The sequence below is a fragment of the Heliangelus exortis genome, chromosome 18 (assembly GCF_036169615.1).
Source record: "Heliangelus exortis chromosome 18, bHelExo1.hap1, whole genome shotgun sequence".
Lineage (NCBI taxonomy): Eukaryota > Metazoa > Chordata > Aves > Apodiformes > Trochilidae > Heliangelus > Heliangelus exortis.
The window spans coordinates 732,160-758,808 of NC_092439.1; the positions used below are offsets into that span (position 1 = coordinate 732,160).

The following is a 26,649-nucleotide window of genomic DNA, read 5'->3' on the forward strand; positions in this document are numbered from 1 at the left end:
GGATTTGAGTGTCTGGGTGCTGGTGCTTTTTACCTTCCCAGGGAGAACAGTGGCTCCTGCACCCTTGTACGACAGGAGATGGAGGCTCAGCACTGCCTCCTTTCCCCAGCACTGGGTTGAGAGGCAATCCTATTCCAGAGCACATCATCTCTGATCCCTGTGGCACATGCTGGCTTCTCTACTAGCATTAAGTCCATCCTGACTCCTGTTTCTCAGGAGATGGACTGGCAGAACAAAGCTTTCCCTTGTGACACCCCGTTTGGACAGCAGGCTTTCTGCTGCCTGTCTCTTACAGAACCTCCCTCACTTCTCTGCATCCTTTGCTTTGTCCTCCCAGGGGGAAGAAACGCAAGGAAATTCCAGCACAGGAACTTTCCCCCGGATGGGAGAGGTGAGTCCACCCCAAGGCTCAGCTGTGTCACTGAGCACCAGCACCTCGGGGTGATGTGCCCCTCAGTTCCCTCCAGGCACACACCATGTGGCTGCTCTCCTGGCTCTGTGGTACAGCCTGTGCTGGGTGGCAAGGGAGAACAAGCCTTGCAAGAACAGCAAAAGGGAGACTGTGTCCAAGGAATAAGATCTGAAGTTACAGTTAGAATGTGGAACTTAAAAATGCAGAAAAAATACCCGTTTGTCTTTGTTATTTTAGAAGGTATACATACAGTATGTGTTCAGGTTCAGAGGCTTTCTGCTCCAGAGGTTTTTCCAGTGGCACAAGGATGCTCAGAGGTCCATCAGGTGGCTCTGGCAGCTCCTGCATGGCCTTCTCAACCTCTCTCCTAGGTGCACAGCACGGAGTGAACGTGAGCGACCCTGGACTGAAGGCAGTGCCTGCTGTGAGCAGCCGAGCCAAGGGCAAGGACAGACTGACAGGCAGAGCCAGAAGGTGAGGGGATCAGCAGCAGTGGCAGGAGCAGGGGCTTGTGGTGAGCATGGCCAGGCCTCATTCCTTGCCTGAAGCTTTGGAACACATCCTGCCTGACTTTCAGGCACTGCTGATCTGGAGGAACAGCCTCCAGTTGCCAGCTGAACCAGTCACAGTTAGGCTGGATGCTGTGGTGCAGATGTCTTTTCCTCTTAACTCTTCTTCAAGCTCCTGGTGAGGAGGGAAGGTGCTGCTCCTGCCAGCTATGGGCAGCACACAGCCACACAGTCAGCTGCACAGAAGCAGTTTCAGAGTGGCAGCACAGTTAAATGCAATTCACAGGTTCACCCATGTCCTCCCAGGGGCCCCCCTCTCCTGCTGCTCTCCATAATTAAATTTCAGCTCAGTCTCCAGTTTCCTGGAGCCACACTGATGGTTTAATAACAGCAATCCTCTTCACAGCTCTGCCGTGCCCTTCAGTGGGCAACAAAAAGATGGAAGAGTTGATTGCATACCCCAAACCTCTCCATTTATCCAGAACACACATTCCAGTCCCTTTTAGTGGTCACATTCCTCAGCCACTCAGGGCAGGTACCACCCTCCAGTTACACAGATGCAGATCTGTGCTGCACGGGGGTTCTGACACCATCACCCAGCAGACAGGAGCTGCTGGACATCAGCTGCTGCTTGCTGTAGCTTGGCTGAAGAGCATCAGGCAGGGGCTGGGTGTGCAGGGTTCTGCTGAGCCAGGACACAGGTGGGTCCTACACACAGCTCCTGCCCTGTGTTAAACCTGGAGATGTTTTTTTAATGTTGCTTTTGTTTCCAGTGTCTGCTTTGAGGGCTTGCACCTGAGCAGCCATAACTCTCAGGTAATGCTGTGGGCTCAGAATCTACTCAGAGCACCAAGATGGGTCATCTTCTGTCTTCCTCAGCCCTGCCAATTAATCAGACTTTTTAAAATTAAATTTAGTTCTGATAAACTGATGACAAAGAGGGCCAACAGCATGCAAATAATTGAGTTAGCTCTGTCTGTAGGTTACATTCCACCCCTTCCCACTCTTCATCCCAAGTAAAATATATTCAGGAAGGGAAAGCTGATGAGCTGTGCTCATGCTCACTCTGCACCAGACACTGAGTGCAGCACTGGGGAATTACTGCAGTTCCCAGAGGATGTGCAAGGATGGGCATGCCAGTGGGTTTGCTGTTACCTTCTGTAAATACCTTAGAAGGCTTCAGGCTGCTGCTGAACACTGCTGTTCAAGCTGTGAAACTGGCAGTGAGTACACACAGTTCTGCCCTGCCTGAAGATCCCAACCCAGCAGGACAAAAACCAAACTCACAGAGCTCAACAACTGTCCCCAGGAGTAAGCATGGTTCTGCTGCTTTGCCTCTGAAATGTGGTTATTCCTGGTAATAAAAAGAGAGATGGGGAGCTGGCCAGAGAGAGAGGCAGAAATCAAATCTAAAAAGCAGCAGGCAGAGAGGGAATGATTAAAAAATAGGGATAGGGGGCTGAGCAGAGGGAGAAAGGAGTAAAATTTTTAAAGTGGCTGTCTACAAAGCATGAGGGAAGAACTGAAAAATGTGGACAGGAAGGTGGACAGAGAGATCTGGAAAAAAACGTATCCACAGGAATTACTCAGCAGTGGCACTGGAGAAGAGAATCTTGAAGGAAAAAACCAGATCTACATGAAGGTAGATGAAGAAGTTAAAGCAGAGGCAGCTGTTGGGCAGAGACTGCTACCCCCACACCAGCTGTAAGATTTTTGACACCACAAATGACCTGACTTGAGGTGATCACCTCCCTAGAACACAGTACTTCTTATGGAGTACAGCTGGCCTAAGATCCCAGCTTGGGGCCAAACTGGATGTGAGGGAAAGGCAGCATTGCTCTCCCTGCTTCCCTCTGAGCTGGACTGGAGCAGTTCCAGGGTGTCCAGGGCCCCTCCAAGCTAGTCAGAGAACACTGGTCTCTCAGACACTTTTCCTTTAGACTTCAGTCCATCTGTTCCTTTAAAACACAGCTCCAGTGCCACCCCCTCTGCCTCCAGGAGGGCTCACACCACCATTTATTGCTGCAGAGCAGGTTGTGTCTTATTGCAGGAGAGAAGCTTGGTGCTCCCAAGGGCTGGAAGGAATTGCAGAGAAGATGCAGCTCAGGGTTTCTGTCAGTGTGTGCAGGGAACATGAGTTATAACCACTGCAAAGATCATTTTCTGCCTTTCTCTCTCCTTCCTACTGGAGTCTTTTGTTTCCCTGCACTTGAGGGCTGTGGTTTGGGTGCTGGGCTGTGGCTGAGCCCTGCAGATCAGCTCCAAGCTGCTTCACCCTCTGGCTTAAAGAGGCCCCCGTGCCCAGCTCTGCACCCTGAGTGCCCTGAGGTGCTTGCAAGTGCAGTTCACTTCTGCCCTGAGGACTTTTCTGGGTAAAAATGCTTTGTGAGGCAGCTTCCTGTGCCTGTCCAGTGGAGGTCTGGAATATATGGGCACTGTCAGGCAAGCAGGACAAGGCTTTGGCAGACACCAGCACGAGCAAACCATGTATCTTGTTAGTCTGACAACAAATGTCTGTTCTGGCGATGGGATTTTATGTTTTCATTACAGTTAGAATTATAACAACCACTTCCTGAAGATTTAGTGCTCTCAGATGAGTGTCTCTGGGTGGGCTGAGTGCTTTGCAGGTGCCAGAAGGAACTGGACCATCTACATCTGCCACCTTTGTCTGCTGTTGCCTTGTCAAGGGGCTCCAGCAAGGAACACAAGAATTTGCCATAGGAGAACCTGAAGGCCTAAATTCTGCTTTTTTTTCTTTCCTGGCAGGTGGGATGCAAAAGAAGGAGAGGAGCTGTGTTTTCTGAAGGATGATGTTGAGGGCCAGGTGGGTTCAGCAGGCAAGGCTGGCTGCTGGCTTTCCTCACACATGTCCAGGCAGGAAAGTCGGAGGCTCTCAGCCTGTGCAGAACTGGGAGCCCTCATTAGCACCCCCCAAATGCATGATGTGGGGACCCTCTGTCTTGCCATGCCCCTCTGTCAGCACTTCTGAAGATTTCTCCTCCTACATCCCTTTACTTCCTTCCATGGCTTTTGCAAAATTTCCCCCAAGTCTTGGGAACCACCCTAGGGAAGGGACACCACATCCTGATGTTGTAATGAGCTGAACTCAGGATCTCCTTCTTTTCCCAGAGGAACCTTGGTATGGACAAGCAGAAGAGCAGAGGTGAGGAGGGGGTGGAAGAGAACTGCACAGCTGAGCTGGAAGAAAAGGTGAAACAGCCAAGCCCCCAGGATCATGGAGCCTCCTCATCACAAAGGCTGCCAAGTGGGAAGGTCCAGGCTGCCCACAACATCCAGAAGGAGGAGCAGGGAGGAGTGAAGGGCTCCAGCATGGAGGGGGCTGTGGCCAGCACAGATGACTCTGAGCCAGGGCCCAAGACAAGTGTGGAAAGTGTTGGGGAAAGTGCCCGTGGGAAGCCTGGCACTGCTGACATCTCTGAGGAGGAGGAGGGGAGCACTCCCAGCACTGCTTCCAACCTTCCAAGCACTGTGCCAGCCACCAGGCACAGCAGAGAGCAGCCCTTGTCATTGCCCATGGGAGAGAATGCCAGTGGAGCTGGTTCAGAGAAAAACACAGCTCCAGAGCAGGAGTCCAGGGAGGGCCCTTCAAACAGCCCTGGAGGAAAGCTGGACACAGACAGACTGGATGCAGGTCAAGGACAGCTGGTGACAAAAACAGGGGAGGAAGTGACCCAAGACACTGCCCCTCAGGGGCAAACACTTGCACTGAGAGGAGGTGAAGATGCTGAAGGCACTGAGCACAGAGGAGAACCTTTGCCCCCAGGGAAAGCCAACCCTGACAAGACTGTTGTGTCTGAGCAGGACACAGCACAGGCACAGCCCAGGGAAGGGGAACAGCCTGAGGACCTCAAGGACAAGGACAGTGGGGACACTCTCAACTAGCAAAGATTGCACCAGCTTGCCTGAGACAGAAGGTGAGTGCCTGACCCCATCCCCATGTGTGTTTGTTATCCAGCTGTGGGACAGATCCACAGCTCCCTTTGCTGTGCTGTGACAGCATCATACCAGGTAACTAACCCAAAGTGCTAATTAGTAGTGATGTGGGCCCTTCAGGCAGTCTAAATCTGAGGAAAATTTGGGCCGAAAACTGGACTTCTGGGTCTGGCTGGTGACATGGATTAGTTAGGGCACAAAGTGAAACTCTTCCTGGGAAGGGATAACCTCAGAAGGGATAGATAGCATGGCTGGATTTGCTCTTGCCTCTGAGGTGATGACAAGCAGGATAACCTGAAGTCAGTGTGCTCCCCTTCCCAAAACTCTTGCAAAGCTCCAGAGGCCCACCTTGTGGACAGTAGTTTGAAGGAGGTCAGCTGCATGTGGGATTCTCTTCCTGCTGCAGATCTGAGATCTCCACTTTGGGTTTTCCCTGTGGTAACACTGGTGTGCCCAGCAGTCTGTAAATGCAAAGGGGGGGATGGCTCCTGCTGGAAAGGGCAGGGAACCAAAGAGAAAGGGGAAGAACACATCTGGTTACAGAGGTTTCACTCAAGCAAGGAAGTTTCTTCCAGAAAGGCAAATACAGAACAAATCCAGGAGAAAGAACAAAGTATGACAGTCAGGGAAAAAAAAATGTGGAAAAAAATGTGGAAATTAAGAGGAAAGGGCAAGGGCAGAGTGCAGGGGCTCTTTGGCAGTCACTTTTGCAAAACATGTTCTTTGCAGGCACTGTCAGTGCTGCTTAGCTGTTATATTTAGTGGTGTTCTAGGGCATCATTGTCACCTCCTCTCTGCTGAAGTCACCCCAAAGCAATGTAACCTCTCCCTTTGCAGCAGGGATAGGGCACTGTCAGGCAGAGCTGGGGTTGGCAACAGCCAGGAACAGAGAGAGCAACACTGAGGAGATCAGGTATTAAACAGTGCTGCACTTCTCCTGCTAGAATGCAAAATGAAGTTTGTTTATTCCTTCTGTGTCCAGTGCCATGAATTCAGGTGCCCAAACCACCTGAATTTATTTGCTTCCTCTCACCACTTGAGTGTAATCCTTAAGGAACAGGTAGTCCTGAGGGAATGGCCCATGATCCAGTGCAAGAGGCTGTGGGCTGGTGGCTCAGCTCTGGTTTTTGTACAGCTGAACACTGAATTGCAGGTGCCTGTGCCTCATGACTGCTCTGACATCAGCACAGTTACCAGATTATCCCACTCCAGCAGGGGATGGAGGGGGTGTTTTCCCCCCGTGGGGTGTGAACAATGCTAACTCAAGTTCTCTGTGGGTGAAGGACTTCAAGTGGGAAGAAGAAAATAGGTACTTGTTCTGCAAGCCTCCAGGAGGTGCCCAGCAGCTCAGTCTTGGTAAATCTGGGCCAGCTGGAAACCTTTCCTGTGTTCTGTGTCCAGGTAACCAGCAGATATTATACCAGGGAATGCCTTGAAGTGCCTGGTGGAAAACAGGAGCAAAATCTGTGAGAATTTGAACTCTAGAGAGGCTGTGTGATTACTGCTGTGGGGCACAGAGGGGTGGGAGCAACAGTGGAAGGAACCAGGGCCCATGTGAGACAGGACAAGGAGAAGCACCTGGGGGGATGCACCCTCATGGGTGAGCCAGACTGGTTAATGATGTCCTGCCAGCAACTAACAGCCCAGGGAGATTTTTTAAATTTTATTTTATTTTTTTCTATGAAAAATACAGATTTGACAGATGCCCTGTGTGTGCCAGAAACGTGTCTGCTTCAGCATTTCCTTTTTCATGAAACCCACACTGGAGCCCTCGTTAAACCTTTTCAAAGCAGAAAATTTTCATGTTATCTTTTTAGATACTGGTGATTCAGTTTTGATCTGGTGCAGTTTTGGGGAGTTCAGCACTGAAACAGATGGTCTGATTTTGCAAAATACAGCCTGCCAACCCCCAGATGAAAAAAAAAACATTCCATTACAGAGTTTATGCTGTGGGCTTTCCATCAAGCACCAGATCCTGTACCAGGTCAGCTCCTCTGCTGCCAGGGACATGGCCTCTCCTCACAGGTCTCCCACGTCCCAAAGCAGAGCAGAGATTTGCAGTAAACATCAGCAGGGGGGGGTAAGAAGATGTTCTGCTGCCCCTGGGCCCCACACACTGACTGGGGCTGCACTCCCCACCGTGGGTGCTGCCAACAGCAGCCACCAAGTGGGGTTCAGAGCTGCCACTGCTCAGCTCTCTGGGTGGCACTAAAAATCCCCATCACCTCCAGAGCCACTGGAGCTGCAGTGCAGAGTGTGGTGGGGCTTTCATCCTTTGCTTCAAATAACAAGGAGTAAATATTTACCCAAAGTGCAGGACTGGAATCCCTGGAGGGTGTCCAAGGAGTCCCAGAGAAGTAAACGATACACAAAAACCACAGAAGCTTTTCCTTGAATGCTCTTGAGAAAAATTAATCTTAACATCTTTAGAGAAAATACAGCTGGGGGTGGATTTCCAGAGCAGCTCTGGGGATCTGACCTTGCAGCTCTGGCTGACGTAAACAGGAGTGGGGCAGGAGGGGAGCAGAGCTCAACCTCCTGATGCAAACCAGTGCTGAAGGTTGGTGCAGGAAGCAGTGCAAGCAGGAGCCAGCACTGCCCGTGCAGATCCAGAGCTGCTGAAGAACATGGCAGTGTCCTCAGGGGACAAGGGACCATCTGCTGCTTCATCTTGGACGTTGGCCTTGACAGTCTCCAGGGTTTGACTGGAATGGCATCAACCTCCCTGGTCCTTCCTGCAGCCCACACCCCCCTCTGGAGCCCCCCAGCAGCCCGTGGGCATTTCAGATGCTCTGGGCACATCTGAGTGCCATGTCCCACCAAAGAAGGGTTCACAGAATTACAGAAAGTCAGCCTTTCCCCCTTAAAATCTGGGTATCTAGGTGTGGAGGCAGGTAGAGGAGAGCAGATCCCACTCACAGGTCAGTGTTTTCACCAGGGAAAAGCTCCTACACCCTTCTGCCCTTGGCAGGCACATGTGCTGCCCCCCCAGGAAAGGTTTTGGGTGAGAGGGCCACAAAGGCCACCCCAAAATCATCCCCTCCCCTTGATGCTCCAGGTGCTGCACAAACCACACAAAAATGATTGCTCTGGACACAAAAGCAGAGAGAGAATCAGTCTCAGCTAAGGCAGAGGAGGATTGGGAGCATGTGGCAGCCAGAGCTGCACATCCAGGTCATCCCCTGCCCCATGGAGCCCCCAGTCCCTTGGGGGGCAGGCAGGGAATGTTCCCCCCAGCCCAGGGCAGGCTGAATCTCAGCAGACAGCTCTGATTTACTGCTCAGCAGTGCCCTGAAGCCTGATGGTCCCTCTGCTGTCTCTGCTCTCCTTTCAGCAGGACAACGTGCTGGAGGTGGTGGATGAGAAGAGGAGCACAACTTTGTCCTCACTCTTTGACCTCCCCTGAAATCAGCTTTCAGCACCCACCCCCAGCCCGGGGGGTCCCAGCACCACTCCCACTCCTGCTCACAGGTTTGGCTCCCCCTTTCCTCTCCACATGCCAAAGGACAGGGAAGCTACACACACACTCCTGGCCTACAGACACCACCACTTACCTTTTGTATTTGTTTTGCCAATATTGCAGCTGTGTGGCAAGCCAATGAAACGTCTTCTTGATGCACTTTATTTTATTTAATAACTAATTCTGTTTAAGGTTTAGGTTCCTCACCTGGGAGGAGGGCAGGGGCTGTGCCAGCTCTCCCTCCCTGGGGGGCAGGGAACTGACAGCATGAGAGAGGGTGAGGTGTTATGTTGTAGTTCAGTAGGTGGATGAAAAAAAAGTAGTGTTGAAAGCAGCTCTTGTGCCAAGGTTTGCAGGTGGCTGGAGTGTTGGCAGAGCTGTACAGTCCTTGCCTGGTGGAGGGCACAAAAGGAATGGAGCATTCTTGAGTTACACTGTAGGGTGCAGGTGCTTTATTTTTTATTTTTTTTTCCACCTTGTTTTCCTCCTCCTGTTAGACACAAGCAGCAGAGGCTGCATCAGCACATCAGGAGATTGCTTATTTTTTTTTTTTTCCCTAAGGAAGGTGGCTGCTAGGCTGAGCAGGGACATGCACAGCTCAGCAGAACACTGCTTCCTAACTGGAGCACACGCAGCTCTGTGCCACCCAGGGCAAGGAGGAGGAGAGCACAAATGCAGTAACCTCCCTTCTCCACCACCCTGCACAAAGGAGTTGGTGCAGGAGGAGTTGTGTCCCAGGCCACATTGGAGCTGAAGGCCTGAGGCTTCATACTGAATGTTCCTCCCATCCTGGTTGTGCCTTTCATAACTTTGTGCTTGAATACAGAGGCAGCAGCTCCCCTGGCAGCTGCCATGCAGGCATCCTGACCTGGCCTTAAGTCCCCTTCCAAATGGAGGAGCTGGATGAGCATTTACAAGCACAAATGAGCAAAAATCCCAGCTGCCTGGATGCCCAACTGCTCAGAGATTCACAGCTGAAACACAGCTACTGACTGAGGAGAAGTCAGAAAGCAGGCACAAGGAACAACACCAGTTCTGACTTGACCCTCGTTTTGAAGTGCTGCTCTGAAACTCAGGACAGGAGTGAATGTACATACAGGCACACGTGGAGATTGAGTGGATTCATTGGATTTCACTGCAGGATGCATTTGCTAACCAGACCTCCAGGTAGGAAGCAGACTCTTCACTCTGCCTTGGAGAGTAGGTTGGCTCACGTGGGCTGAACTACTGTACTCTGCTTTAATAAACCTGCATTGCTCAGAGAAACATTTGGGGTTGCCAGAGAACTCAGATCCACAGTACCCATCTCACAATGGCAAGCCTGGGCATTTCCCCTCTGTGACAAAATCAGAACACTTCCTGGCTTCAGCCCAGGTATTATCTAGAAACAGAGTGTGCAGCTTTCATGTTTTGTTTGCAGAAACATCTTCCCCCCCCTTCCCCAAAGCCCAGACTGGGTTTATTTGGACATATCCCACAAATAAAAACAGAGAGATAAAAGCCAGATTGTAACACTGCACCTGGAGATTCTCCATCACTGTTAAAGGCTATTTTTTCCTTATCTGACTGGCTCAAAATCCTGCTTACAAATGCTTACATTTTTAATTTATTATTTTTTACATCAGGTCACTGACCTCAACCCTGGCCCTGCCTGAGTCATTACCAGTATAAACCAGGAACTGGTTTGCCTCATGGCCCACACAAAAGAGTCTCAGCTCAAGAACCTGTTGCACCCCAGCAGCAGTCAGGCACACAGCCAGGGAGACAAAAATTGGTACATTGCCCCTAGGACAGCATTATTTTTGAGAGATAAAAACCTCAACTGCAATTGTTGCCATATCTTACTGCCCTAGACTCCTTTGTGAAAGGAAAACTGACACTTTGCCCCCATTTCTTTCTTTTTTCTCCCACAAATCCAACTAACTCTATGTTTAATGCTGCCTGGGACTGAGTCTGTCCCAAGCTCCAGGGATGGGACTGTACAGATTGTGCCTGTTCTAAGGGTAATTTATTCCTGCTCATTAACACTTTGCTCAAATGCACTTTGGTTGATGCCTGGATTGCAGTTTTTCAGAAAACTGTGGCTAGCTGTTTCTTCTTGACAGTGAGAGAAAAAAACAAAACTGAGAAGTTGAAAAAAATCTGATGCAGAGGGATTATTTATATGAAATAAAAGTTGTAATGAGGAAAAAGCTCTGGTTTCTTAATGTTCCTCAGTGCCACGTGTCAAGTTTTCTGAACTAAACCAGTTCTGTTTTTTAGACCAGCAGCTCTGATTCAGATTGCTCCCTCCTTAGGAAAGCACTTGGCTTTTGCTCCAGCTCACCCAGAATCTGGCTGCATCCTCACATCAGCCTCACTCCCACAAAGCACCAAAGCTGCCTCCCTGCCACAGCACTTCTCTTGCAAGCAAACTCAGTGGCAGGCTGCAGAGTGCAAAGGCTTCTGTCTGCAGAGGTGTCTGCTGCTTCCCAGGGATTTGGGGGAAGTTGTGTTCTTCCAGACAAGAGGAAAGCAGAGAACCTCCTTCTCTTCAGTCCAAAGAAGACCTTGCCTCTACACACCCCTCTAGTTGGTAAAATTTACCATCAGTTTCATCACAACTCTGTAGCTAAAATCCTTATCAAAATTGCCTTCAGACTAGTGAATCAACCCTTGTGTAAAAAGATGAATTAAAAAAAATCTCAAGCCAAGAACAAAACTACAGCTGGATGAAGATACCTCAGTTTCCAAAGCTTTACCAAGCCAATTCCTCCAGGAGACAACTCTGTGAAATCCTGAGATGTTCCAGTTCTCCATCCCCAGCTCAGCCAGTCCCATCCATCTCCCACAGATTGCTGATGAGCAAGGTCAGAACCAGAAATCACAAACTTGCACTGGTTTTCCACACCAGTTCCCCTCCAGTTGCAAGTGACACAGGAGCCTGAAGCTAGGCTGGCATTTAGTCAGCAGCTTTTGTATTTAAAGTGCAAAACAGAGTGGTTGGTGCTTTTTAAGCTGTATGGAAAGCTGTTTAAACCTCTTAAAGGTGCAGAGCAGAAGGAGGGTTCAGCACAGGAGTGAAGTTCAAACCCTTGTCTGTCTCCATCCCTTGGAAAGGTTGTACAGGAACAGCTCCACCCACTCACAGCTTCCCAGAGCCCACAGCTCCCAACAGGCAGAGCAAACACACCAGGAATTCTGCAGCCATTTCCCAGTCACACCAGCTGAGTGCAGTGACAACAGCTGACCAGAGCTGGGGGACTCCAGCAGTTCCTCTGAGCACACCAAAGAGCCAGGAGCCAAGCTTCACCTTCCCAGTTCTATGCTCCCTCTCTTGTTCCTTCCAGCACTGCCCTCTCCCCACAGGACTTGCAGCCAGCAGCAACACCCCCTCTGCACAACCCTCTCCAGAGCTGGCAGGAGTTTGGACTCCTCAGAAAAAAATCCCCAATGCCCAGAGCAGGCACTGGTTTTATTACCACCACTACACCACAGGACAGCTTTCCAGCAGCACTCAGGAATTAAGCTGAGATGTGGAGTTAGAATGACACAACCTTTCCAGTCTGCAGAACTGGGATGGGGATGGTGTGTGTGTTACAGCAGCTGAGACCACGGGGGAACCTGCGTGGGGAAAAGGGCAGATTTTAGAAGATGGAAGTGTGAGCCAGCTGCTGGCACAGATTACGTGCTCCAGTTCCTCTTTGTTCCAGCTATTTCCCTTCCTTCTGGACCCCCTGCACAGGAGTTACATGGATGCACTCCCCTGGAACAAACAGCTCAATGGGACAAGGCCAGCAGCTGCAGGCAGGGGACAAGGATTAAATAGATGTCAGGAACAAGGTGGCAGCCCAGAGCTATCTGTGTGCAAGGTGGGAACCAAGGGTTGAGAAAACATCCTCTGATCTAGATACACCTCTGACAGACACAGCATTAATAATTCACTTACTATTCCTTTATTTAGGGAGCACTTCCATTTGACAGAGCTTGCAGTTCAAATCCTTCTGCAAGGATCTCAGCTGAGGCAGCATTAACAGTGCCAGAGAGTCACTGCTGTCACTTGAGAGATGGACAAGTCAGCATTAGCAGAATTTCTCTCTCAAGGAGTCAGATTCCTCCCTCACGAGACTCCTCTCAGTCAGAAAGGCAAAGCAGAACACAACCTGGTCTCCCCTCCATCCTTTTAAGCCATCACTGTGATCAGGACGTGGAAAACCAAAGCTGCCATGGTATTTACCTTCCCTTGTCACCACCTTTCAGAGCTCAGGTGCACCTGAAGCACAAATGGATGGCAACTTCTGTTCTCTGGGCAGTATTTTTTAAAGCCTCCTAAGAGGACAAAGATCTGGAACTCAGGACTTTACAGACTCAGACCTTGGAAGGAAGCTGCATTACATTAACCAGTAACAAACACAAGTAAATAAATAGGAGCACAGATGCCACTATGCCAGCCACACTCTTACAGTCATGTAAGTCACAGGAGCACCCCACAGTCAGAACTCTGAAATTCCTTGTGTCACTCAAGCAAATGCCCTGTGTTTGATTATTTTCTTCATCCACACTGACTTTAAGGGGTCACCAGCAATTCCAAGGAAATAACATTCCCAGTCACAAGGCTACAGGGATTTTTGTCACGGAAGCAACACAAAAGCCTGTGCCTGATACAATTACACCAAGTGAACTGAATAGAAATTTTTTTTTTTTGAGAGGCAATGAAGGGGAAGACTGAATTGGAGCTGAAGTAATCCAACAGATAACAAGTCAGTCTGCCTTTTAAACCTCAGCTTTACCCACGGCTGGTGACTGCACCATCTCATGGCATGAAAAAAATTATGTCCTAGATGCAGATATCTGTCTCAGTACACAGATGGCAACAAAATGCAGAAATTCACAGTCCAGGACAACAATCCAGCTGTTATCTGCTGCAGCCAACCTACTTCCCAAGAAATCCTGAGCACCTCGAATTACTTACACCTAGAAACCCCTCCAGATGAGCCATTTTTATTACTAGAATGGTTTGCAAAGAGTACTTAGTCACCAGTTTCTTGGACAGTCTGGCACAAAAGAGAGCAACAAGCACTGAGAGTGGCTTCTTGAGCAAGTGCACCTCCAGGGGAACATAATTTCCTCCTGAGGACTGATTCCTGGCTGGGGAAAGGACACAGAAGAAATTTCAGCTGAAGAATCCAGGTCCAAAAGGGCTTTGGAAAACAAAGCTGCCCAAACCATAAAGCTCCTCAGCCAGTCTGCAGTTCTTCTGCCTCTTTGAGAGCCCAAGCCCCTCCATCCCTTTCAAGCTTAGTACAATGTGAGTGAAATACCAGGATGCTCCAAAGCCAGTTGTAACAGGTACAGAAATAGAAGCATTTCACTTAAATCTCAATTTGTCAGCAGAGGAGACTATTAAAAAAAAAAAACAACAACACAAAAAAACCAAAAAAACCAACCCAAAACCAAACCAAACACCACAGTCTGGGAACTCATCAAGCCTGCACTTTCCTACAGGAATGAAGACAGCCACAAGCATCTCTGTACTGGCTCATCAACTATTTTTAGCACCAGAAAGGGAGGTAACCAGCAGCAACGGGGCTGTTCCCTTGGACAAAGCAGAGCTGGATGCTGCCCCATCCCAAAGAGCCTTTGCCACCAGAACCACAAACCAGGTGAAGAGCTTTGAGTTGTTCCTGCTCCTGTCTCTGAGGCATCTCTGGGAGCTACAGGAGGGGCTGGAACAGAGCCATGCAGCCCATTTAATTCACTTCACTTCCGCTCCCAGCTCTCTGTCAGTCTGCTGAGAGCAATTGTATTTACAGAGCACTGCCAGGAGCCCAGGCAGAGCAGTGTGCACTGGAGGGACTGCTCAGAGCCCCACAGATTCAGCATCAGATAAATCCCAGTGCCTGTGTAATCCCACTCAACTTTTATTTATCTTCAGGGGTTTTAGAAGTTAAACACAAACTCCCTCCCAGAGATGCTTCCTGACTGCTTCTACCTTTAGTACCAGAGCCAAGAAACAGACTGAGCTCAACTGGCACCAAGCCTCTTTGTTTCTCTTTTACTCCTTTCCTCCCTCAGAGAGCTGCAGAAAGCCTCTACAGCCAGGACCTACTGCACACACAAACAGGCACCAACCCATGTGCTGCAGCTCAGCCACCACAGGAACAGAATCACCCACAGCTCTAGGATGGACTCACACAGGGCCCAAGCTGATTGCCCTCTGCAGAGCCTCTGCTCCTGGTTTCCCCTTAAGCAGCTGCTGTAAAGCAATGCCCAGCTGCTGGGGGCTGAATGCACCACCCCCAGCCCAGGTATGATACAGCTGGTCCCCTTCCAACTTCTAAAAGTGCTGCTGTATTTCACAACACCCTCATGATCTGCACAACACAAACACACACACTGCAGCAGAGAAAATCTGAACTCCAGAGATCAGACCCTGGGCACACAGAACAGCCTGGCAGCCCTACAGTTAAGGCATTCAACCCAAACCATCAATCTGAGGAGCAGCTGCTCAGACTGACACAGCTCTTACACTCTCCTACCTGACACCCACATCCCTCAAGTCATCAAGAGGCCACGTTTTCGCTCTGCCCATCAACAACAGGAACATTTCTGAAGCCCACAGGACAGGAAAACATCCCAGAACCTGCCCAGGACACATCAGGAGGTGGCTGGCACAGACCTACCTCCTGATGGCACCAGCTCCAGGGTGCCACCGAGGTGCTGTGACAGTCTGAGAGCTCAGCATCCCACGCACAACCTGGGGAACCCCTCACAGCCAGAGCTCCACCTGCTTCTCCTGGGAAAGATCAAACCTTCTCTTGTCACCAGTGCTTGGTTGCCATGATTAGCAGGAGTTAGGGAGTTGTGGAGGTGTCTCCAGCTTTACCTAAGGAGACCAATGACAAATGAATCAACACCACCAAATGCTACAGCTGCCCGTGACAGCAGGCAAACCATTTTGCCACCCACAGTGCCCTTCCAATTCAACATTCTTCCCAGTCCATCCTCCCACCACCAAAGAGAACATACTGTATTACAGAGACTTTCATACTGGGAAAATATTTTAATATAGTAAACAAGTCAATTTACCTTTCACATGTGTTTAAATAAGTTTATGCTCATCGTTAAACAAAACTGTTTTTACTTAAACAATGGATTTACAGCCTCTAAATTCATATTGTTCCCAGCGGATCCTGTAAATAGTGAGGAATTTTGGACACCGATATCCTTTGATAGGTAACAGACTGGCATAAACAGCGCAGGAATTCAATGCGGGTTCGAAGGGAGAAGCGAGCCCTGGTGAGGAGAGAAACGAAGCCACGGAATTCCCTTTTGCGGAAAAAGGAGGAAGGGAAAAAAAAGAACAAACCATAAAACAACCAACCCAAAAATCCGCAGTTCTACCACCAGGTACAAATCCAAATCCTTCCTTCCCCCGCCGGCCCCCGGGCCGGGTCAGTCTCCAGCCGCAGCTCTTCGGGACTCGGGATCCCACCTCGGGCAGCCTCGCCGCCGGCCTCCATCCTCCGCCGAGCCCGCCCGCCCCATCCCGCACCCCCCGGAGCCCTCCGGGGCGGTGCCGACCTCCCGGGCCGTCCCCCGCGATCCGCCGGACCCCTCTGCCCCCGTCCCCGGCCGGGGGGTGACCGCCGGGGCCGCCTCAGGGGCTGCCGCGCACCCGGCGCAGCGCAGCGGCGGCCGCCTCGGGCCCGGGCGGCTGAGACGAAGCGTCCGGGCGGCCGCTGTGATCGAGGCCGGGGTCGGGGCCGGTCCACGACGGCGGAGGTTCCTGCGTGGGTCCGGCGGGCGGCTGGCTGGCTGCAGGGCCCGGCGGAGCGGCGCGGGGCTGCGAGGAGCTGGCGGCGACGGGGATGGAGCCGGAACCGGAGCCGCCGCCTCCGCGCACCGGTTGCCAGATGAGGCTGTAGTAGACGGCGAGGACGATGGCGGCCAGCGAGACGGAGAGGACGTAGGCCAGCACGGTGGCCAGGCGCACCCACTTCTTGTTGGTCTTGGCCGCCATGCGCGCCTTCTTGTCCCCGGTGTAAGTGGCGGGCTTGCCCCGCTCCACCCCCGCCTCCTTCTCCTTCATGGGGGCCCGGCCTTTGGCCCGCTGCTCCACCGACCCCTCCGTGGTGGGGCCCGGCCCGGCTCCGCGCCGACCACCGCCGCCGCTCGCTCCCCTCAGGACATGCCGCTGCCTCCCGCCGCTGACCGCGGCCCGCGCTGCGCCGGCGGACGGGCGGAGCTTGGAGAGGTAACGGGGCCCGGCGGGGGCTGCGCTTAACGGGGCGGCGGCCACACCCCGGGGCTGAGTGACGGTGAGGAGGGAGGGGAGAGGAGAGGGGCGAGGGGAGCGCTGCGCCTGCGCTGCTCTGAGGAGGTGTGTGAAGGGGTGTGTGAAGGGGTGTGTGAAGGGGGTGTGAGGGGTGTGTGAAGGGGTGTGTGAAGGGAGTGTGAGGGGGGTGTGAAGGGGTGTGTGAGGGGGTGTGTGAGGGGGTGTGTGAAGGGGTGTGTGAAGGGGTGTGTTGAGGGGGTGTGTGAGGGGGTGTGTGAGGGGGGCATAGCGGTCAGTGGGGTGCGAGGAGTGGAGGTCAATGAGGTCAATGAGGGTGTGAAGGGAAGGGTGGGGATCAGTGAGGGTGTGAGGAGAGGAATGGCGGTCAGGGAGGTGTGAGGGGAAGGGTGAGGGTCAGTGAGGGTGTGAGGGGGCACGGCGGCCAGTGAGGGTGTGAGGAGAAGGGTGGGGGTCAGTGAGGTGTGAGGGGAAGGGTGGGGGTCAGTGAGGTGTGAGGGGAAGGGTGGGGGTCAGTGAGGTGTGAGGGGGGAAGAGCCTGCAGGGATGTGTTTGGGAGGATTTGTTGTTCTGGGGAGTGTGTGCAGGGGGAGGGAGGGAGGATGGAGCACAGCAGAAATGTGTGAGGGACAGAGAGAAGGACCCTCCCCATGGAGCTGCCCCACACAGCTAGGCCGGGGTTAAACTTGGTTAAACTTGTGGCTCCGTGAGCTGAAGGAGTACTGCGAGGAGGGGTGAGTGCCAGGAAGGGTCCTGGCACGGGCTGGGGCTGGAGGAGGAGGTCAGGAATCTCCTCTCAGCTCCCGGATGGAACAAGTTCAGGTACGTGATGCTGCCTGCAGCTTTGGTGGAAGTTGGGGGATGCCTGGGCTAAGCAGCGACTTTTGGAGAGAGGCTGGTTGAGTTCCCTTCAAATTGGGCTGATCCCAAACCTCCTGATAAAATTTAAAGCTGCTGCTAGGGTTTGGGCTGACCTTACTCCTCATATGTTAGTCTCCCACAGAAGCATTTTATTGACTTGGGCAGTAGGCAGCAGCAACACTGCTCTGGGGTATGGGCTAGCCTTTTTATTTTTTCTTTATATGCAAGATATTGGCTTTGGAGAATGATTTAGTTGCCTCTATTAGAACAATTTTCTCCCCCCCTTAAATCTTTGGTGAGTCAGGTGTATTGCAGCAGAAAACCTCTTGTTTCCAAAGAGGTGCAGTTCTGAAACAGGCTAACAGCAGGAGAAAGGCATCAGAAAAAGTGAGTGACTTTGAATTAGCAGTAATATTTTTATTCTTAATAGCAAAAAAAAAAAAAAAAAAAAAAAAAATGTGGAGGGTTGGGAGAGAAAGGGAAAACCTCTGAGTTTTTGCAGGAAGAAATGGGCCTTGCAGCTCTGACAAAAACTGCTGGGGCAGAAAGTATGTTACAGAATAAAATGCAGCAACTTTAAAATAACTGTAGTTCCTGAAAAAAGGTCCCTTCCAACCCAAGTCATTTTGTGTCTCTACAGCAAATAACATGCTCCATTCTCCTGAAATACTTAATTTTCTTGAAATGGTGCTGTAAGCCAGCATGTCTAGGAGACATTTGTTTGTAGGTGTGACTTTTCTGTGGGCTTCCCATCTTTCTTGATTTATTACACCTGACTGCATTTTCTTATTGAAGTCAGATTGCATACACCTGGAGAGCATGAGCTGCCCTCCCCCTTGTCTCTCTTGCCCTGATTTGTTGCACCTGACTGCATTACTGAAGTCAAATTTCAGACACCTGAATAGCATGAGCTGATGGCATCCTGCTAACAAAGTTTTCCTGAGTCACAGAAATGCATCTTCAGGGTTTTTCTATAGATTGCATACAAACATTCCCTAGGGCTGTGTGTGTTTAAGTTAAGTGGTACACATGAATTTATAGCATTTCTACAAAATGGCTTTTCACTCATTTTTTGGCTGTTGCTGGGGATGGGATGCCCAGGGAGGGGGTGGATTCCCCATCCCTGGAGGTTTTTAAGAAGAGGCTGAATGTGGCACTGGGTGCCATGGGCTGGGAACCACGGGGGAGTGGATGAGGGATTGGATTTGGTGATCTCAGAGGGGTCCTTTCCAACCTGGATGGTTCAGAGATTCTGTGATTCAGTGTGAACTTGTCCTTTGTAGAAGACAATAGTTCTGCCACGTTATTAAAGAAATCCAGGGTTCTTGAGCCTGACTCCTCTTTGCCAGGCCCTTTGCTGTTTCCACATTGAGACTTGTGCTTATTAAATACTGAGTCTTGGCTCTTGCCAAAGTCAGGTGCAAGCTTTTCTTTTTACTGTGGACAAATAAATGGGGGTGGGTTTTCTCTCTAGGCCCCCTTGTTCAAGCACAGGCAGCTGCCAGAAGGTGTGTGCCTTCTGTTCCTAAACTGGAGTTCCTTGCTAACAACTGCCTTGAAAGGGAAATGAGAGCCAGGGAGCCAGAGCTGCAATAATGGTGTTTTCTTTGTGTTCTCTGGGTTTTAGCAGAAATCCCAAGCTGTGCCTTCAGCAGGCTCCTGTGGTGCAGAAAGCCAGGCTCTGGGGTTCATAGCTCAGAGGTCTTGTAAAGTCAGTGAGTGTGTCAGGCACTAGTCAGAGCTTGTTCTTAGCCTGCTCTGGATTTTTTTGCTTAAACAACACAAAGGAGATGGCTCGTCTGACACAGAGACGAGGGCAGGTGGTGCACACCGGGACTGGACCTGCCAGCAGAGAGCTCTGTAGCCCTTGTAGTCCAAACACCGTACTGTTCAGGACACTGGTTATAAGCTTCTCTAATTTTTTACTTCTGCTTGAGGGCTCACCAGGACCTTTGTGGTCTCACGGTGTCATGAATGCTTTCGGGCTCCCCCAGGCTCAGAGAGAGGAACAGAAAAAGGAGCAGCGGGAGGGACGGGGTGTGATTTCATTGAAGGGTTTGGGGGCAGAGCTGCAGGCTGGGTGTGCGACATCCTGGCTGCTCACTAGAGGACAGCATTACACATTGCAAAGTCCCATTACAACAGCCCAGCGATGGAAGGGGCTGCTCCCAGACGTTCTGTGTGCTCGGAATGGGGTCGAGGTTACAAAGAAATTTGCCAGAACGCGTGAGCCACCCGGTCAAGGTTTGGTAGAGACCGTGGCCAGGAGTGTGGCTTGGTGGTGAGACTGGAAGGGAGTTCCCAGTCCCAGCCCTGATGCTGAGCAGCCACAGCTGCCACCGTGTGGTTGGGAATCCTGTCCCAGACAGCACAGCACACTTCTCTCCACTCCTGTTTGTTGTAGAGCTCTGCCTTTTTGTCTCAAATTACCCTTGCCCATCAATCTTCTTCTCGAGCCGCTCTTCTGGTTAGCTGGTGCTCTTCTGCCACCTTTCTTCTGGCGACAAGACTTTGTTCCAAAAAGCTGGGACTCGTTTTGGCCCTATTTGCCACTGGAATTCTGCTTTCTGTCAGTTCCCTGCAGCTTCTTCATTCTAAATCCCACTTTCCACATCCCTCTCACTCTGCTTTCCCAGAGCATCTGCAGCAGTCCCGAGCGAATCTGGAGGATGCTGCAGTTCCTGGGAATTCTTTGTAAATGTTTTATTTCATCTGCTGGTGGAATTCCCATCTGCTGTGCTGGGCTGTCTCACTTTTCAGGTTGATGTTCAGATGAACCCACGAAGGAGAAAAGTTAGAGGTCTGCCCCGTGCAGCAAGAGGCCCCAGAAATGGAGTCTGTGAAGAGCAAAGGGGAATTTTGTTTTAGGTGATATTTGGTCTGTCACATGAAGGGGGCAGTCTGCTTGTAGCCAAAGCCTGAGCTGCTGGGTGTCCACATCTGCTGAGATAGTTGGAGTGTCAGCTGGCAATGCCTGCACTTCGTCAAAGAGAAAATTTAAGGAAGTTGAGCTGCGGAAGTGCCGGGAGCCCCGCGCTTCGCTCGGAGGAGTCGGTCCCGCCCGGGCATCCCAACCCCTCGCAGCTTTCCCCGGGGTGACCTTGGGCTGAGCTCCCCGGGCTGAGCTGTTGATTTACAATGCAGATTGATCGCTCCTCACCCGCCTGCCCCTGCCCCTCCTGAACTTGGCTGGGATATAAGAGGTTGTGTGCTCTGCAGTGCCAGCAGCGGCCGTGGCAGAGAGCCCCGTGCCATGTGAGAGGCAGAGATAGAGGAGAGAGGGCCGAGGAGGAGCAAACTCCGCGGCTGCTGTTGCTTCTGGTGGCTGAGGAGCACATCTGTAGGACAGAATGTCAGTGCTGAGCCCTGTGCTGCAGCCCCCAGAGGTGCAGGAGTATCTGTCCAAGGGGGAGCGCTTCATCAAGTGGGATGATGTGAGTACTGGGGACTGGGCTGGGCTGGGGGGAGGCAGGGGCTGCAGGGACCGTGTGGTCAGGGAGGGGATGGGGCTGAGTGAGAGCAGCCATCTCTGGGCAGGGAGGGTGAGCTGAAAAGGAGAGCTGAAGGCTAAAAGCAAAAGGCAGGGGTGTTAGGGGTCGGTGATGTGGCTTCTGAACTTCTTCTCGTGGAGGATGGAGGTAACTGGAGTGCTGCTGGGTCTGTGTGTGTGCAGCTGCTCTGGTGCAGGACCCATCTCTGTCTGTGACCCAGCCCCTGGGGCGCAGTCACTGCTGGAGCCCCTCGGGCCACACGTGTGGAGGAGCCCCACGGGTGGGTCTGACTCCAGAGCTGCAGGGACTCCCCATGCTTTGCAGACAGAGAAGAACTCGGGCTGTGAGTTGCTTCCTCTTATGGCCCAGTTCTGGAGTGGGGAGGACGAGCTGTGTCCTCCCACTCCTGCCCAGCGTGTGGGGCTGGGAGCTGCCAGGCAGCCAGGGGCCTGGGCTTGGGCACTGCTGCAGCCTCAGAGGGTCCTGCAAAGAGCTGCTTCTCTCTCACACTTGGAGTCCCCTTGGTCACTTCAAAACACCTGCTCTGCAGCCTGTTTGCTGTTCAACGTGAGGGGAAGAAAGTGTGGAACATGTGAAGTTAATTTAATAGTTCCCCTCCTCATGTTCTAAGAAGGCAAAAGACTGTTTCCCCTGATGCACCTGGGCAAGGGGACAGCAGCTGCTCACCCGTTTTCGTCTGGAGTACAAATTGTCTGCTGTTGAGCATGGATGTTGATGGAACGGGGCAGGCCAGGGCAGAATTGTTCACCAAGATCTGAGAGAAACATTTGATGTGGTGTTGCAAATGTGACACATTGGAAGGAGCCTCCAGCAGCTGCTCAGGAGGGCTCAGTGCTGACTTTTGTGGGCAGAAATAGGGCTGGAAGTCCCAAGGCAGTGTGTGGGAGGTAGATCCCTTGTGTGCTACATAAGGAATGGTCCAGCAGCACTGAGAAGTGAGAAAGCAACATCATGTACAGCTGACAGAAAGGATGGATGCTGAGGAATATGGGCTGGAACATCACAGGCAGTTATTTCTGTTAAAGAGGAGGAGCCTTCTCTTTCTTTCCAGTGGGGCCACTGTCTGCAAACCATGCTTGTGGGTTCTGAGAAGAACAGCAGCCAAATTTGTCTCAAACTGCTGCTGACCTTCTGTGTTTAGTCCCTGGGGACCAGTTTCTCAAAACCTTGAGGCTGTTAAGTACTTTACTGGGAATTCCTGGGTTAGTTTGGTTTCCTTGAAACCCAAGATGGGTCCAGTTGGTCTTCTAAGCCCTACCAACTGTTTATTTGCTGCTGCAGCCACTGGAGCTGGGGAGCTCAAGTCCTGTGTGGATTTTTCCCTGAGGTTTACAGACTTGTAAACATTCCTAAAAGGTTGCTTCTAATTACCCAGTAGTTTACAGACTTGGCCTCCAACAGTAAGGAAAGCCTTCTCCACAAGTGGGCTGCTGTGGTCACATTGCTCCACCTGCTTGTGCTTTCCCACTCTGCAGCTGGAGCAGGGATGAGCTCCAGGCTGCAGGATTGCTGCTCTTCAGAGGTTATGGACCTGCATTTCTTTTGTCTGAGTCTTTGAACTGACCTGATGGTGCTGTTTTGAACCCCTTCCACAATACCTGAGGCAGAGGAATGAAGGCAGGGTCAGACTGGCTTCTTCCATCCCTGTACAGCTGGAGAGAGGACTGAAGTCCTCGTTGTACCCAGCAGTTTCTTTGAGAAAAGGAAAAGTACACTTTTTCTGTACCACCTTCACCTTGCCCAGCCTTTGTGGTTATTCTCTAGAGGCAGTGCAGTAGGAGCTCTTCCAGGCAGGGCTGTTCTCACTGAGTTATTTGCAACATCTTGGGGTAACTCTGCTGTGCTTTGGCACCCAGCAAGCTGGGAATGCCAAGCAGACCAAAGAGATTCAGTCCTACTGAGTGGATGATGGTTTATCTGAAGAACCACCTTGGGAACCCTTTCAAAACCTCTTGTAGGCACAGTGTTGGAGCTCTCTTCCATGCAGCAAGTGCCTGTATGCTTGGCTCTGTGCTGACTCCAAGCCCTTGTAGCAGAAGCAGAAATGTTCCTGTCTCTTGAGGATTTTGGGTGACAGGATTTCACCAGGTGCTGCTTGCTTTCTGCCCTAGAGCTGAACTCCCTGAGTGGGAGCAGCAGCCAGTTTGGCTGCCAGGCCACCTTCTGCAGGACTCACCATGTCCAGGTCCCTGATCAGAGCAGCTGTCAGCAGTCCTTGTTTCACCCTCTTCTTCCTTTCAAGCAAGGTGGTTTGGAGGAGATAAGGTTAATCTAGAACCATGGCACAGTGCTCAGCAGAGGCACTGCAGTGCCTGCCTGCTCCTTGTGGCTTGTTCAGGGAGCACCAGCAGTGCCCATCAGCAGTACCCAACAGGGTTGTTCCAGCTGAATGTACAGTGTGAGGTGTGAGACTCAGGCTCCAGCAGAGCTTCCACAGCTCACACTGTTGCTCTGGAGATGCACTGAAGTCCTGTGGTTCATTTCCATAAATCACAGAAGATGATTCACCTGACTGAGTCTGCATTTGAATGGGGAACCTCACATCCCATGATGGGTTGGGTCTCCAAGTCCCACGAGGTGCTAACCTTCTTTCTTCTGTTTTTCTAATTTGTGTGTGTCAGGAAACAGCAAGTGCTTCTCCTGTCATCCTTCGGGTGGATCCAAAGGGCTTTTACTTGTACTGGACCTATCAGAATAAAGTAAGTGCTAAGACTTCCCAGCTTGGTCTCTGAATAGCCAGGTCTAAAACACCATGAAGTGCTCGGGTTCTGCACTCAAGAGCAAACTACCACATTCATTCCACTTAGCTGGAAACCCTTATAAAGGACCTGGGAATCTTGAGCTTTCCAAGTGGCAGATTTGTCTGTCTGCAGAGTTCCAGGGAAGAGCAGGAAATTCAGCTGCAACTGAGCTGAGAGATGAGTGTGACCTTCTTGTGCTTGTCAGGCTGGCATCTGCTGCCTGCAAGGTTCATTAGGAGGGTTTGACAGAGAACAGGAGCTCTGATAGCCCTCTCACCCTGCATGCTAAAGGGTTCTCCCAGCCAGTGCTGCACCTGGAAAGAAAATGGCTACATGTATGGAATTAAATGTGTGCAGGTTCCTGACGTGTGCCTCATGTGCAGCCTGTGTTGTCATTAACTGACTTGTTGGGGCTTTAGAAATTCTAATTTAAAAAACACCTGATGATAGTGATGTAGAGACTCCAGCAAGTCTGCAGAGTGAGCTGTGCTCTGCTCCTCTCAGGCCCGGGTGGGTGTGAGGAAAAGCTGCCAGAGGAAAAAGCTCAGGGTGCTGGAGGAGAGAAGGAGGCAAGAAATTGAGGAAAGAGAATTCAGTTCCTTGCTGTTGAGTAACAACAAGGGCTGGAGAGGTCTGGCTGCCTGGAGGTGGAAGGCTGGGCTTACTTCTGCTTTCCAGAGCTGTGGTTCAGCTCTGCTTCCTCCCCGTGACCTACATGCTGAAGAGGCATGGGAGAGGCAGCAGTCCTGCAGGGTGCCTGCCCAGGGACCTGAGGGGTTTTGGTGAGCTCTGCCTTCTCAGAAGATGGTGTGGCAGTGGGGACAAGGCACTGCCACACAGCCCCTGCCCCTCTGAGGACACAGTGTTGGGAGGCTGGGGACTGTCACATCCATCTAGAAGTTGTGCTGCTTTCCTTTCAGACTTCTCTGTCACTCTCCTTCCCCTTTTCAAGGACCACTCCTGGCAGCAGAAGTTTTGCTGGAAAGGATCCAGCCAGACAGCAGGAAGAAGTGGCAGCCCTTGGGGGAGGTGCATAAAAAGGGGCAAGGGGAGCTGTTGTCCCCCTTCTAAAGAGAGATTCCCCTGGGTTAGTAGTCCAGGGCACAGCTGAGATGAGGAAAGCCAGCCTGGAGGGGGTCTCATTCCTGGAAAAGGCTGTTGATTAGCACTTAAACCAAACCATAAACAAATCTGAGAGCCACAGGGGAGCAATAGCCTGGTTCACATCCTTAAGGAAGCTTTTGTCTGGCATCTTCCCTGTGCTCTGAGGGAATCAGAGGATGGTTGGGGTCAGGGTTAGATGCTGGCTGTCAGGGGGGGCTGGGGCAGCCATGTGAAGCTCACGTGCAGGCTGCCAGGAGATGGGCTGATACAGAGCATGGCATGGGCTGTAGCTTCTGCTGAGCTCCTGTGGCCAATATCAATCTGTGTCTGACTCTTGTTAAGATCTGCTTGTTGTGAACAGCACGGAAGAAAAACTGCACTGCTTTTGTGCTGGGGATTCAGCAAGGAGTGGGACTGGGGGTAAAATTTCCCTCCTGCTTGACAGTGAAATGAGGATACAGGCAGAAAACATGGTATCCACACTGTTCCTCCTTGTGATCTCGGAATATACTGCTGCAACAAGTATAATTTGTTCTCCAGATCTGTGGTGAACAGGCAAATTAGTAACAGAGGAAGGAAGCTCAGGTTGGATATTAAAAGAACAAACCAAATAAACACAACAGCTTGCCAGGTGGGAGGAATATCCCCCATGGGAATTGCTTCAGAAGAGATTAGGTGAAAGTGAGTGACCCGTGCTCTGCAATGCATCTTTCCTTACTCCTCAGCCTTTCCTTCATCTTCCCTGCCCTTGTTCTGTTGCAGGAAATGGAGATTTTGGACATAACCAGCATCCGGGATACCCGAGTGGGGCGGTTTGCCAAAATCCCCAAGGTGAGTGCACAGCTTCATGTCTGCTGGTGGGAGAGGCAGAGGCTGCCTGGGGCTTTGGCATAAGCTGAGGCAGTTCTGTTACAGGAAGGTGGAGAGGCTCTTGTCTCTTTACATCACAGCTCTGTAAATATAGAGAAAACATACCTTGTCCCTGAGCTCTCTGGGGGTTCTCTGTACACCCCAAAGAAAGGCACATCCAGACTGTGGTGTATGAGCTTGTTGGACACAATATGTCAAAACCCAACAGTTCCCTTCCAAAAGAGCTGTTTTTTGGTGTGTGCAGTGTCTGTACGTGTCCCTCCCCAGGCAGCTGGCCAGCTTTCATCTTGGCCTGGCCTTTAGGGTCACCCAGCTCTGCTGAGAAGTCCTGCAGGAGATGTGATGCCTCTGTACTGAGTCACCAGAGAGGCACAGGCTGTGACAAGGCAGTTACAAACCTGGAGTTACAGTGAGACTCCAACACAGTGTGTGGTGGGGTGGTTTAGGGGTTTTTTTCCCTTTAAAGGGATGAAAATGTACTCATGGAGATTTGCTCTGTTTTGTTGGGATTTTTTCTCAAATAATTTTAAATTGTGTGTTTGCAGGGTGGCAGACTAAGGGCAGCACAGGATTATGGCTTTGTTCTTGGTTTCAGTTGTAATTTAAGCTTCCCACAGCAAAGTTGTCCTTGTTAGGACTTTCTTCTGGGTCTGTTTTTGCCTTTTTTTTTTCTGGTTTTTTTGTCTGTTTTTCCCATGTATGGAAAAGGCAAACAGAAAAAAAAAAAAATTAAGTAAAGCCTGAAAGTGAAAAGGAAAGAGTGGCGTGGAGAGGATGGCTCCAGATTGCCACATAGGTGATTCTCAGCCTGACCCAAAAGGGAAGGTTTTGCAATCAATACTGAGAGACTTGAGCAGCCTCTTTGCATGAGTAGTGTGTTTGTTTTCTTAATACTGCTCTGAAAATGACTCTTCAGAGCTCCCATGTTTCTCAGAAAAGACCATAATGAGA

At 51.2% G+C, this 26,649-nt stretch overlaps 3 protein-coding genes across 11 annotated transcripts in view; 2 read left to right on the plus strand and 1 right to left on the minus strand.

Moving 5' to 3' along the window:
* Positions 1-10,527, plus strand: part of CCDC9B (coiled-coil domain containing 9B) — a 36,754-nt gene extending 26,227 nt beyond the window's left edge. For 4 of the 6 annotated variants that reach the window (XM_071761713.1, XM_071761708.1, XM_071761712.1 and 1 more), the window contains 5 exons: positions 338-391; positions 784-886; positions 3,688-3,745; positions 4,051-4,856; positions 8,210-10,527. In XM_071761713.1, coding sequence (XP_071617814.1) covers positions 338-391; positions 784-886; positions 3,688-3,745; positions 4,051-4,824 — 989 coding nt within the window. In that variant the 3' untranslated portion in view covers positions 4,825-4,856; positions 8,210-10,527. Of the gene's footprint in view, positions 1-337; positions 392-783; positions 887-3,687; positions 3,746-4,050; positions 4,857-7,933; positions 8,183-8,209 lie in introns of those variants that run through there. The other 2 variants (XM_071761710.1, XM_071761709.1) reach the window with 2 other exon arrangements.
* Positions 10,528-15,357: 4,830 nt separating this feature from the next.
* Positions 15,358-16,633, minus strand: INAFM2 (InaF motif containing 2). The gene has a single exon (XM_071761978.1). The coding sequence runs from the start codon at positions 16,404-16,406 to the stop codon at positions 15,975-15,977; it is 432 nt and encodes a 143-aa protein (XP_071618079.1). The 5' UTR covers positions 16,407-16,633; the 3' UTR covers positions 15,358-15,974.
* A 3,816-nt stretch (positions 16,634-20,449) lies between these two features.
* PLCB2 (phospholipase C beta 2) overlaps positions 20,450-26,649 on the plus strand; it is a 38,673-nt gene continuing 32,473 nt past the window's right edge. For 3 of the 4 annotated variants that reach the window (XR_011729375.1, XR_011729374.1, XR_011729376.1), the window contains exons 1-3: positions 20,450-20,905; positions 23,605-23,682; positions 25,591-25,659. Coding sequence is in view for 1 of the 4 variants with exons in the window: in XM_071761649.1 (XP_071617750.1) it covers positions 20,822-20,905; positions 23,605-23,682; positions 25,591-25,659 (231 nt within the window). In the remaining 3 variants the exon portion in view is untranslated. The remainder of the gene's footprint in view (positions 20,906-23,604; positions 23,683-25,590; positions 25,660-26,649) is intronic. The other variant, XM_071761649.1, reaches the window with a different exon arrangement.